The sequence below is a fragment of the Sciurus vulgaris genome (genome assembly GCF_902686455.1).
Source record: "Sciurus vulgaris genome assembly, chromosome: 14".
Lineage (NCBI taxonomy): Eukaryota > Metazoa > Chordata > Mammalia > Rodentia > Sciuridae > Sciurus > Sciurus vulgaris.
The window spans coordinates 12,002,172-12,014,832 of record NC_136475.1 but is presented as its reverse complement, the minus strand read 5'-3'; the positions used below and the strand labels follow the sequence as shown (position 1 = coordinate 12,014,832).

At 50.8% G+C, this 12,661-nt stretch overlaps 1 protein-coding gene across 1 annotated transcript; it reads right to left on the bottom strand.

Annotated features, from left to right (window-relative positions):
- Positions 1-2,991: 2,991 nt before the first annotated feature.
- On the bottom strand, positions 2,992-11,974 carry PDCL3 (phosducin like 3). Its single transcript, XM_079110024.1, has 6 exons — positions 11,879-11,974; positions 9,787-9,916; positions 7,761-7,851; positions 7,361-7,504; positions 6,085-6,293; positions 2,992-3,957 (listed from the first exon to the last, which is right to left on the bottom strand). Exons 1-6 carry the CDS (start codon positions 11,882-11,884, stop codon positions 3,815-3,817), a joined length of 723 nt encoding a protein of 240 aa, XP_078966150.1. The 5' UTR covers positions 11,885-11,974; the 3' UTR covers positions 2,992-3,814.
- Positions 11,975-12,661: the final 687 nt, after the last annotated feature.

Below are 12,661 nucleotides of genomic sequence, written 5' to 3'. Positions count from 1 at the left end.
ACTATCAGTAATGTGAAGAGAGAGCCTACAGAGGGGGAGAATATCTTTGCCACTCATACTTCAGATAGGGCACTAATTTCCAGAATATATAAAAGAACTCAAAAAACTCTACACCAAGAATGCAAATAACCCAATCAACAAATGGGCTAAGGAAATGAACAAACACTTCACAGAAGATGTACAAGCAATCAACAGATATATGAAAAAATGTTCACCATCTTTAGTAATAAGAGAAATGCAAATTAAAACTACCTAAGATTCCGTCTCACCCCAATTAGAATGGCGATTATTAAGAACACAAGCAACAACAGGTGTTGGCGAGGATGTGGGGAAAAGGTACGCTCATACATTGCTGGTGGGGCTGCAAATTAGTGCAGCCACTCTGGAAAGCAGTGTGGAGATTCTTCAGAAAACTTGGAATGGAACCACCATTTGACCCAGCTATCCTATTCCTTGGCCTATACCCAAAGGACTTAAAATCAGCATACTACAGAGATACAGCCACATCAATGTTCATTGCTGCTCAATTCACAATAGCCAGAGTGTGGAACCAACCTAGATGCCCTTCAATTGATGAATGGATAAAGAAACTGTGGTATATATACACAATGGAATATTACTCCACCATAAAGAATGATAAAATTATGGCATTTGCAGGCAAATGGATGAAATTGGAGAATATCGTGCTAAGTGAGATAAGTCAATCTCAAAAAACCTAATGATCTCGCTGATAAGCGGATGATGACACATAATGGGGGTGGAAGGGGGGCAAGAATGGAGGAAGGAGGGACTGTATAGAGGGAAAAGAGGGGTGGGAGGGATGGGGAGGAAGGAAAAAATAACAGAATGACTCAAACACCATTACCCTAGGTAAATGTATGATTACACAAATGGTACGCCTTTACTTCATGTACAAACAGAAACATGTATCCCATTTGTTTACAATAAAAATAAATTTAAAAAAAAAAAGATATATAAGGGCCAAGTGTGCTGGATTTCCCATTCTGTGTTCCCAGTAGGGTTAGTAAACAAATCAGAATCAGTATGAGAGATGACCGGGAGGTGACGGATCTACCTTGACTTGAACTAGTTAACTGCAAATAGTGTGTATGTGTGTGTGTGTGTGCACGTTAGAGAGTTTCATCTTAGTGTCTCAAATCCCAGAAAGGGAAGCAGTTGTAAAGGTTTCATGCTTTTCTATAATACTGTAAGACAAAAAGATTCGTTTGTTAATTATTCAGCTTTTTACTAAGTACAACTTACGATAAACATAAATGTTTAATTTTTCTGAATCATCTCAGAGAAAGTGACATACCCAAAGGAAGCACGGATGTTTATTTTTCTTTAAAAACTGTGTTCACTTTAACATGTATTTAAGGACTAGTGATAGCATTTTTCTTACTAGGAAGTTGGTATGTTCAGCATCCTAAATATTTAACAGTAAGCATTCTGAGAGTTCATGATCTGCTTCCAAAATTAAAAGTGGCTAGAGTGGTCACGTGGAAAGACCCTGACACACCTCACCCGCTGTGAGAGAACCACCTTGCATCGTGTCCTCAACTCTAAACACACTCACTCCCCGCTCACTTTTGGGGTCTCTGAGGTCAGGGAGTACCTGAAGGTTGTCATTGCCATTGAGTTGTCTTTGTGCGCCACCTTCTGGTAGGATCAAGCGTTAAAACTAGCAGGAAAGGCATCAGAGCTGGACCCAGAGGACACTGATCCATTACCCAGTTTATTTTATTTCACTTCCCTTGTCACGTACGCATGAAGGGGATGGATGACAAAAATCCACGCCTGAACATGTCTGAGAAAGTTCTGCTGCCTGATCATCACATGAGCTGCTTCCCTCTGCCACACTCTTCCACCATGACGTCCAGCCTTACTTTGAGCCCCGAGGAAAGGAGCCAGCCTCTTATGAACTGAGACCTCTAGAACTGAGCCCCTAAATAAGACCTCCCTCCTCTACAGTTGTTCTGGTCAGCTCTTTCACTCACAACAGCAAAGCTCCCAGCTCCTGAGCACAGCTCACAGGTATTCTGGAGTTTCTTTGGTCACAATGTTTGGCCTTTGGACTTAATCAACCAACAGATGATTAAGGCCGTCACCTGTGACATCTCTAATGCACCGAAGGAAACAGAAGGAAGACCTTACATGGTCAGACACGGCCAAGATTTCACTAACCTGCAGGTACTGGCAGGTGAGATTCAAAATCATAGTCCCAATTTTAGGATAAAGATACTGTTCTTCATCTAAACAAAGTTCGGCCACATGACTGACAGCTGCCTAGGTTCCAGCCGCAGTGTGAGCACAGAAGGCTTCATTAGCCAAGGTCATGGGCATCTGAGCTTAGGCTGTGCGCCAGCTGAGGGCCTCATCGGGCACCAAGGCGAGATTGTGGGCAGTGTTCGCGGTTAATCAAAGTGGCCAGGTACTTGGAATCGGCTCCCACCCGGGCCTGCGGCTCTCCATCACTGAGGACACTGCGAGCCCACACAGCCTTCTCCTGGGAAGTGTGCACATTCGAGCTGCGGCACAGACGGGGCCCCTATTCTTCACCCGCCAAACAATACACGTCAGCTCCCGCAGAGAAGCTGAAGTGCCAGCTGTCCTATAAACCTGGCGCTGGTGCCACGAGACACGACTCTCCAGGCTGTCACCCCGCAGCTGAAGTTCCAAGACCAGCTCTCCAGGTTCGCTGAGCGCGTTCCCGTGGGCAGCGCTGGTCCACAGGACGAGCGCCAGCACTTCTAAGGTCAACAGGCACAGCTGCCTGCCACTCCTTGAATCCGAGCAAAAGGACTTTCACCGCCTGATCTGCAAGAACTCTGCTCCGATTCTCCGCTGTTTGAGATGTGGACCAGCATTAAGTGCTGCACCATCCAAAACAAACACGGGAGGATATTTCCCCTTATTTTTCTGTTATCAATGTTGATTTGACAGGAAGTGATACATTTTAAGGTTCCAGTTCGCAAAACACCTTGATTTTTTTTATTGATTGACTGAGACTATTTATTTATGTGAGTGCTTAAGTTTTATTTCCAAAAAAGAATTTAATGTGGCCTTTTACAGTAATCAAGATTACCTGCTATCTCAACAGTCTGAGGTAAACATTATTTTAACTAGAAAAAAAACACTTGAAGAAATGACAGTAAATCAAAACCTGTCAGTTACTGCTTTGATAAAACGTTTTGCAAGAATTGTCTGTTTATTCTCAGCAGGATAAAACAAAGATTTTTCCCTGAAGATCATCATATATGTTGATAATTGTTGATCGATTTATCAAATATATAATGTAACTATAAAGCTTAGTTCGTGATTTTTCCACTACCATTTATTCACATTTTTTAAAAAAACCTCATATCCTTTTTACATAATCACACATAAAAAAATAGAGAACACATAGTTTTATGGCTTACTTAAAATGTAAGTGGAAAAACAGACATATCTGCCATACCAGAAACAGGTTCTGATTTTTTTTATAAAAAAATGCTATTTTTTTTTTAAAAGTGCCAAGACATTGAATAGACTTCCCAGCAATGATTATTTCTAAAATGTACAATATACAGAACATAATCATAAAAAGGCTTAAAACCAAAGGGTTCATTCTGCTCGCTTCTTTCTTATCTGTTCTCAGAGGGGCCTCGCCAGTTGCCCAGACGCGTCTCGACTTGGGCTCTGCCATCCTCCCCAGCCTCCTCGGTACCTGGCACTACAGGCACAGGCCAGCTCTTTATTCTTTAAAAAAAACAATAACAATAATTCAGTTGATTTGTCACATCAAGGATATTCAGCGAATCACGCCAGCCGTGGCTTAGTCTCCCTCGGAGTCACTGTTCCTCCTCGTGGGAACAGAGCACCGCACTGAGGACAGCAGTGCGTCTTGGAGGGGCTTCCTGGGGTTCTCCTCCAGGTCCGTCCTGACAGCTCCGCACTCCGACAACTTCCACTCCAGCTCTGGGGAGGAAGAGAGCAGAGGGCGTGAGGCCCTGAGCCACACTGTCCCTCACCCAGGCCCACCGAGCTTCACTGAGCAGAAAGCACAACCATCAGATTTGGTGGCAACTTTAGTGCCACAATTTTAAGATGTCAGAAGGAGGAGGAAAATCAGACCTTTAAGAAAAACAAAATCACGCAAGATTTTCATTTTCCAGATGATATGGAATGAGGACCGAGCATAAACCTGGACCTGCATGAAGGTTACTCCAGCTACCAGTCTCCAGCCAGGACCCTCCCCAGGAATGGGCAGGAAAGAGCCTCCTCAGGCCTGCGGGCAACCTGACCACTGAGTCTACCGCTAGTGAATTAGAATTTCTCGGCTCCATGTCCAACATCCCATCCAAGGTCAGCAGACAGCTGTGGTGGCACCCTAGGAACGGCACAATTGTTTGAAATGATATTAAATAAAACAATCAGTGACCAAAAAGCCCCGGTCCCTGTATTCCTGCCTGTCATCAGAGGAACTCCACAAGGGTAAGACCTCATGAGCAAAGTCATCCAAGAAGCCAGGCGGAACAAAGGGACCACCCAGGAGCTGCTAAAACCACAGTGTGGCTGGACGGCAGTCAGCGCAGACTCTCTTAACCGTGCATATCCACTGAAGCCTCACGGCCCGTTTCACTGAAGCCTGCGTTGATTTACAGCAGTCCTTAAAGCAGAGCAGACCAGCCACCAGGGTGGAGGAGGAAGGGAGAGATGCTGGTGGGAGGGGCGACCCTAGCTGGAAGATGAGCGGGTCTGGGGGCCTAACACACAGCCTCAGCTCATCAGATGCACAGCACGTGTGAAATCTGCCAGAACAATGCTGTTGGGAAAATTCAAGAAATTTCTTTGAACAAACTTAAAAGATTTCTGATTCTTGACTCAAGAATCACACACACACACACATCTGTTCCACATTAAGTTCACTTATTCTCAAATAAGACTTTTTTCTAGGAATACAGACCACAGCTGTGATTGTACACTGCTATGGTGCAGGTGTGGTTTGACACCACCAAAACTCACGTTGAAACGTGGGTGCCAGTGCAGCAGGGCTGGGGAATGGGGCCTCTAGGAGGGACCGAGGTCTCTCTCGAGGTTACACTGGTTCTTGCGGAATGGATTAGATGTCCCGAGTCAGCCAGTCACCCCTGCCCTCATTCTCTCACACACATGCTCCTTCCTGTCACTTCTCTGCACTGATATGACACGGCACAAAGTTGTCACCAGAAGCCAGGCAGATGCTGGTGCCAAGCATGCTCTTGAACTTCCCAGCCTTCAGACCCATGAGCCAAAATAAATCTTTTTCCTTTATGAAGCACTAAGCCTCAGGTATCCTGTTACAGCAATGGAAAGGGAACTAAGATATACACCTATCTCCCTTCAGGGTAAGATCAAAAAAGGTCAAAATTAGATGTTTATTAGTTTGAAATATTATATGTCTTTGAACACTGGAATAATGTGTAAGTAATGAATCTTATACATGTGTCTACATGTGTATTATTCCCAAATATTGCAGTGGCAAAGTACTTTAAGTCATGTTTAAATACAATTTCTGCTAACCAGTAAAGTACGACAGGATATATTATTTCGGTAAAGACATAAAGAATTTTACTTTGCAGCAGTGCCTCTGGCCTCAGGTTCCTCTCACGTGTGAATATACACTTTGATAACTCCATGTGCAAGAGGCGGGAAGGACACAAACACCTTCCAGAACTAAGAGGCAGAATTAAAATTAAGATTTAAAAGCTCCTAAGATATTCAACTGAGAAAATATTTCTACACACACACACACACACAGGCAAGTATCACCCATAAATCATGAATTAAATAAAAAACAAAGGCCGTGATCTTGAGCTACAACTTAAAACATCCGACTGCAGAGAAAGAGGAAATACGCTGGCTGTCACCATGAGCCAGGTCTGTCCACTCCACTGTGACCTGCTGCGACTCCTCTAGGACGAGAGGCCATGTGCTCCTTCCCATTTAACCATCACCCACACAGGAAGGTGAGCTTCCCAACCGCAGGACGAGGTGAGGAGACGGGCGCTCCCTCCGACAGAAAGGCCTCCTCCCGCTCGCGCTCGCCTGCCTCCGAGCCCTTACCCTCGCTCGTCAGGGTCATGCCGCCGAACACCAGAGGCCCGATGAACTGAGCCTTGATGTCACCTTCCAGGTAGACGAACACCGTGGGCAGGTTCCTATCGGGATAGTTGGGTATGCAGGTGGTTGAAATGGCTTTGACAAATTTGACATCAGGAAACTTCCTGGCAAGTCCACTCAGGTGTTGGTTTATCAGGGCACAGAGAGGAATCCTACAACCCAGAAAGAGAAAACAGAAGCGGCTGTGATTCTGCCTGGACAGAGCAAAGCTCAACCTCCTCTCACTCACGGAAGGCCTCAGGGTAGCCGTACGAGCAGCTTGCTACCAGCTGGAAGAGCCCACGTTTGTGTTCAGTTTGGTTTTGGTAATGGAGATTGAATCCGGGGGCACTCCACCCCCAGCCCTTCTTATTTTCTATTTTGAGACAGGGTCTCACTAAATTGCCCAGGTTAGCCTCAAACCTGCAATCCTCCTTCCTCAGCCTCCCAAGTTGCTGGGATCACAGGCATGTGCTACTACACCTGGCTTGAATTTGCACTTTTAAAAAACTTTCTAATAAGTTTAGGGAGAATGAAGACCTCAAAATCCAAAGTCCAATTTAATTGGATCCGACAATAATTCAGAAAACTGACTTCAATGTAAAAGACAATTGCTATATCATTCTGTAAGGTTTCAAGAACACTGAAGATTTAGAATGGAACAGGTCAGAAAGCAAGCCTGCTTTAAAGGCTTGCTCAACAAGCACTGAGCTCTAGTTTAGAACAAGACTGGGCAGGCGAGAAACACCAGAGGCGCAGGGCATCTCTAAGTACAGACCATCGCTGTCCAGGACACCCTTGCCATCTACGGAGTGACTGGGCACGTGGCACTTTGGAACTCATTCCTCGAGAGGGACGAGTAACTTGGGAGCCACATCTTTCTCTCTCCGTATGTTTTACCGGTGCGTTGCGGTTGTGCAGAAGGGTGGGATCTGTTGTTCTGCACTCACAGGCACACGAGCTAGTATCACTGGCCACTATCACTCTCCAGTGTTTCTCCTTTCCCTTCAGGAATCATTGCTAATACAGGAAAATGAAATCTTCATCCCACACTTTAACAAAGGCACTTATGTGAATTAATTTGAAAGCCTTAAGATGACGAACTAAGTTTTAGGCAAAACAGCAATAAAAACAGAATGTTAGTGAAAAACAAAACCTAAAACCTCTGATATTAAGCCTCATGCACATTCAAGACAAATTCTAAGCAACAGTTCATAGAACACGTGGAACAGGCGCTCACCCTTGCTTGTAAAGGTGTAAGACCACCCACAAGCCCTCACCGGCTTTTGTAACTTCTTGAACATAATCCTTTCCCGAGATCTCCAAGACTTCTCCAAACTTATTCTTCAGCTGGGTCGCTTTCCACTCAGCCAGCCTTTGCTGCCTACACAAGGGAGGAAGAGAGAAGAAAGGTCCTCCATACACAAGCGCACACACCCACCTCTCAGGAGGCGCCCCCTGGGGTGATCTGGGCTCATGGGCCTCGTGCCTACAGTCTGGGATCACTTCACTGGGATGAACGATATCAATGTTTAATTATGGTCTTTTCCAAACCTTATCTCCACTGGAAATTTTTTTCAGAGGCACCCGCTTTATCACGTGCAAAATACAAAGAAACGGTGGCTCGGGGTGGCACCAACCTGTACATTTCGATAGCCCGTTCGTCCTCCTCATTGAATTCGTCTTCGTTATCCTCCAGCTCCTCCAGAGTCATCTCGTCGTACCTCTTCACTGAGCTCAGTTACGCAGGCAGAGAGAGAAATTGAGAAGGTGAACAACAAGCCATCTCTCCGGGTGTTCCCTTCGCTTTTCTCCTGAAGTCATGCACACACCACCAGAAGACCACCCCAGCCCACCAGAACAAAATTACTCCAGGCCTGTCACCAGAAATGACGACAACAAGGGTGCTGACAGACAGACCGACGCTGCTCTCTGCTGGCTGGCCGTCTCCCACGTCCCTGCGAGAGCCGTCTGCGCCTCATCCCCCAGGCTGTATGCTGGTGGGCTGCGCTGCCAAGACTCGTCCTAGCACCCAGCGAGCCGGGCAGACGCCAGGGTCTTCCCCACGCACGCGGCTCCCGGAGCTGAAGGTGACCCTGCCACACTTCTTGTCTTGTCTTATGGTGACAGATGCCTCTACTGTTTCCTGTAGCCAACGGCTATGAAGCCTGCACCTCATTTTCGTTGTCATGAATACTCTTACTTCCTGACATCAAGCGAGGCTGGCGCTGCCCCTCTGCACTCTTATCAAGGGCGCAATGGCCTCCACTTCTTGATAATGAATCTGGCCCAAGCCGTCACTGGCTCCCCTGGCTTCCAGGGGCTCCCCTCCTACCACCTCGGTGGCCCTCCCACTCTGACCCCGGGTGACTAAAGTCCCCAGGGCTGGTTCTCGGCTCCTCTCTCCACCTGTGCCCCTCCTGGCGCCTGATCTCAAGGCTGTGGACACTCCGGGTCTGCTGACGGTCCCAAGGCGCCTCCAGCCCAGCTGCCTGCCTGAGCTCCCTACTGCTCCCCCACACCTCGGCCGGGTCACCCACCCACCCTCAGGCCGCTCGCCCGTCTCCTGGCTCCCTCGCACCAAACCCTGTCGATGACCACGCTGACACTTCTCCCGCTGGCACAACGCTGGCACCATGACGCTGGTCCAGACCATGGACTTCAGTCTTGCTGCTTCTTGTCCCACCCGCCCCCAAGTCCACGCACAGCAGGGCAGCGACAGGGAGAGCTGTGAAAACGGTCACTCTTCCGGCCCTCACGACCGCCACCTCACTGGCCAGAAAGGCCAAGGCCTGTGCTGGGGACACTGGGACCTCAGCAGTTGGCCCCTAGCACCTTGCTGAACTCACTGTCCTCAGAGCCCGAGGCCAGGCCCTACCTGTCGGGGTAGTCACCTCACCTTCAGGTCTTCACTCAAAGGTCACCTTCATCTCCTCAGGTCTGTGGGCGTCACGCCTCTCTGAGAGGGTGACGTCTCTAGAACTTCCTGCTCCCTCCCGCCCCCCCAGCCCCCTTCCGGTCGCAGCAGGGGTGTTCCCGAGGGCAGCTCACGAGCGGGCACCACGAATCCCAGCGGCAGGACAGCCTGAGACAGGGGCATTCGCCGGGCCAGGCTGCATGCGCTCTAATAAACCCTTCTCCTCCATGCATGCTGGGGACAAAGTACTGTCCCTGTGACCGACGTGCCTGGCACACTAGCAAGCTCAGAAAGCCTGAACCTTGGCGATGGAGATGCCCGGGCCTCACCAGAGACTCACTCGGGGGGACTGGGCGCACACGCACCAGCAGCCTGAGGGGTCCAATCAAGAAAAGCCCCTCGACCCGCAGACTGCGAACATTTTAAAGCAAATGAAGTTGTCTCACTCTGATGTGCTGAACCAAACCACAAAGACCAGTAAATGTGACCCACGACCTCAGGAGAACACGAACAGCGAGCAACTCCACCACCCCGCCAATCACGGACAAGAACGTCTGGGACTCACAGGACACAGGCAGCCCTGGGGTCCCCCAACTCTACGGCCTTGGAAAGTGATGGCCAGGGACACCTGTGGCTGTCCTGAGGGCCACAGACAGGGATGCCGCCAGCTCAGAGGCTCCTGTACTGCAGCAGCGGAGGCTCGGGAAACTTCCCGGACCGAGACCCAGGAAGGAGACCAGCCGGCTCACCCACTGACTGCTGGAGGGCCCGCTGCTCCTCCTCCTCCACCTCCTTCTCCAGGTCCTTCAGGTCGTCCCTCGAGGGCAGGATGCCCTTCCTGCGTAAGATGTCATTCCACTCAGTGTCTGCGTTGGGGTCCTGGAACAGAAGGGCGAAGCACACGGAGAGTAAGAGGCGCCCAGTTCAGTGTGAGGCGGGCCACGCGCGACAGAGGGCCGAGGCAAAGAGGTGGCAGGAGGGAGGGTTCAAGCCCACGACTGTGGCCTGTCCCTGAGAGTGTCAAAGACTCCCAGACGCTGTCCTACTTTTCTGCCTACCTCCTCCTCCCCATCCCAGTCTAGGAATAAAAATCAGGATGTGACGTGCAGATCAGCAGCCACGTGGAAACCAAGGCTCTGAAGTGGCTGCTGTTATGTTTTCATTAACGGCTGGAGTGACTCATAAAACAGATGCTTAATCACTGCGTTAATTACTGCTAGGTAACAGGAAAGCAGGTGAACACCCAGGAGTCAAGACGAGACAGACGTGCACAAGCACACACACAGACTGCACATGGAAACGCTGTGGCGACTGTGAGGACGAACAGGCTGCTGTTCTAGAAAGTCACGGGGACCTACCAGAAAAACTGACATACACCAATCAACTGAGGGGAGTCAGAACCAGGCAGAGGAGGGTGGGGACTCAGGAAGTAACTTTCCAGACAGAGGGACCAACATATACAAAAGGCCCCAATGCAGAGATGCGACATTCTGAGCATCTCAAAGCCCAGAGTGGCAGCATCTGGAAGGATCTAGAGGCCCAACCTGAGGGGCTGAGACCCTGGGGGTACCTAATCGTCAGCCTGCATCAAACCCCAAGTGCTGGGTAATCTTCCGCGTCTTTACCTGTGTCTACTCACTTGACCCTCAGAAGCCTAGGTGAGGGACGGTGTCTAGAAAGACACTACCATGCTGAGCAGCCAGACAGAGCAGGATCAAATGTCAGGGTGGGCTCACAGTGCAGAACCCGAGTGCCCAGGCACAGGTCTGCATGGTTTGGCAGGAACGATGCCAATGGAGCTCAGACTTGGTTTGGAATACGAACCCAAGGAGTGCTGCAGACACGGGACAATGTGGCCCCAGGCCCACCAGCGTGTCAGCCTTGCTGAGATGTACTGAGAGAAAAATGAACAGCACCCTTCCAGCAGGTCACTTCTTAAAGCAGGGGCCCGAGTATGGAGTATGGAGGCCTCAAATGAGGTCAGAGGCGCCCCAAAGCTTTCTCTTCACCACTTAAGAGCGTCTGGCTTGTGCCACTTGCTATATTTGTAAATGGCCACCCCCTCCAAGCCCTCGGACAGTGACAAAAAGAAGTCATTTCAATGAAATTTTCTTCCCTTTTTTCAGGCTTTTGTCAAATTCTGGCTACCAAATAACACAAACAAAAACCCCACAAGTACTAGGGGATTCTTATTTTATTTAAGAAATTAACATTGAGGCCGGACATGGAGGCGCATGCCTGTAAATCACAGCGGCTTGGGAGGCTGAGGCAGGAGGGTCGCCAGCCTCCGCAACTTAGCGAGGCCCTGAGATACTTGGCGAGAGCTTGTCGAAAAAAAAAAAAAAATAAGCAGGAACTGGGGCTCAGACCCGGAACCCGGGGAGCCCGACTGGGAGACACCCCACCTGCACCCCTTGAGGGGTTGGGGGAGAGGAAGCTGCTGGTCGGCGCGGCGGGCGCCCCCTGCCGGCCGGGCCCCGCACTCCTCCAACACTCAACTGCCCAGACGGGCAATGGCTCCGAGACCCCCGGCCCGGGCGCTTCCTCGCGGAGTTAAGAGGAAGCAACTCAGATCAACCGAGACCTCGGAGGAGGCCAACCCCACGCAGGGGCAGCCCCCGAGCCCGGCGATTCGGGAGCAGCACACCGCCCGCTGCGAGTGGGACGACAGGGACCGCGCCCGCCCTCCCGCACTGCGCCTGCGCGGGGCCTCGCCGCGTGGCCTCCGCCGGGCCGGCGGCGCCCGGCAGTTCTCAGGCCTGGAGCCCGCGGCCGGAGCAAACCCAACACGAGAAACGAGAGGCGGGGGACTTCAGACCCCGCGCGACCTGCCCCGATTACCTGCATCTTGCCCTTGAACGCTCAAACCAGCCAGCCCCGCCGCGACGTCCCCGCCCCTCAGCTGTCTTCCGCGCACGCGCGAAGCCCAGCCCCGCCTTTTGTCCTTGCCAAGTTTGGTCCCGCCCCCGGAAACGAACTGGGCGGAGCCAGGGAGGCAGCGAGGGCTCTGAGTCTGCGCCTCTCCGAGGAACGGGCGCCGGAGCTGCGCGCATGCGCAAGACAGGCTCGCCTCCCCGCGTCGGGCGGCGAGCTCACGTGACCCGAGGTGATTGTGGGCGCTGCCTTATTAGGACTTGGTGGCGCTGGATAGGGGAGGTGTTTAGAGGCGGAGCTGCAGCCGCGACCCAGACTCGTGAAGCGGTCTCTGCCCTCCCCACTAAGAAGTCCTGAATGGAAACACGGCTCAGCGATCTGACATTACGAAGAAGAAGATGCAGGGTGGGATTCATCCTTGTCGGTTCAGTATCAGACAAGGCAGCGTGTTCCCGAGAGGTGCTTACTGTCCACCGAGTGTCAGGCACTGTTCTGGGATCTGGATGCAGCAGTGATGACAGCAGACGAGGCAGGGCTGGGGCAGTGGTTCGTGGTAGGCTGCTTGCCCTGGGTCCGGTCCTCGGCACCAAAGCGAAGAAGAGACGAAAGTCATTTGACCTAGGAGACTTCCAGGTGCAAAGGCGCTTGGCTGTGGCACTAAAATCAGCGGCCTGACTGCTAAGGTGCCGGAGCTTGGCTCCAGGGCTGCTGCCTGTGCACCCCTCTGGAGAGCAGTGCTCCTTCGCAGTA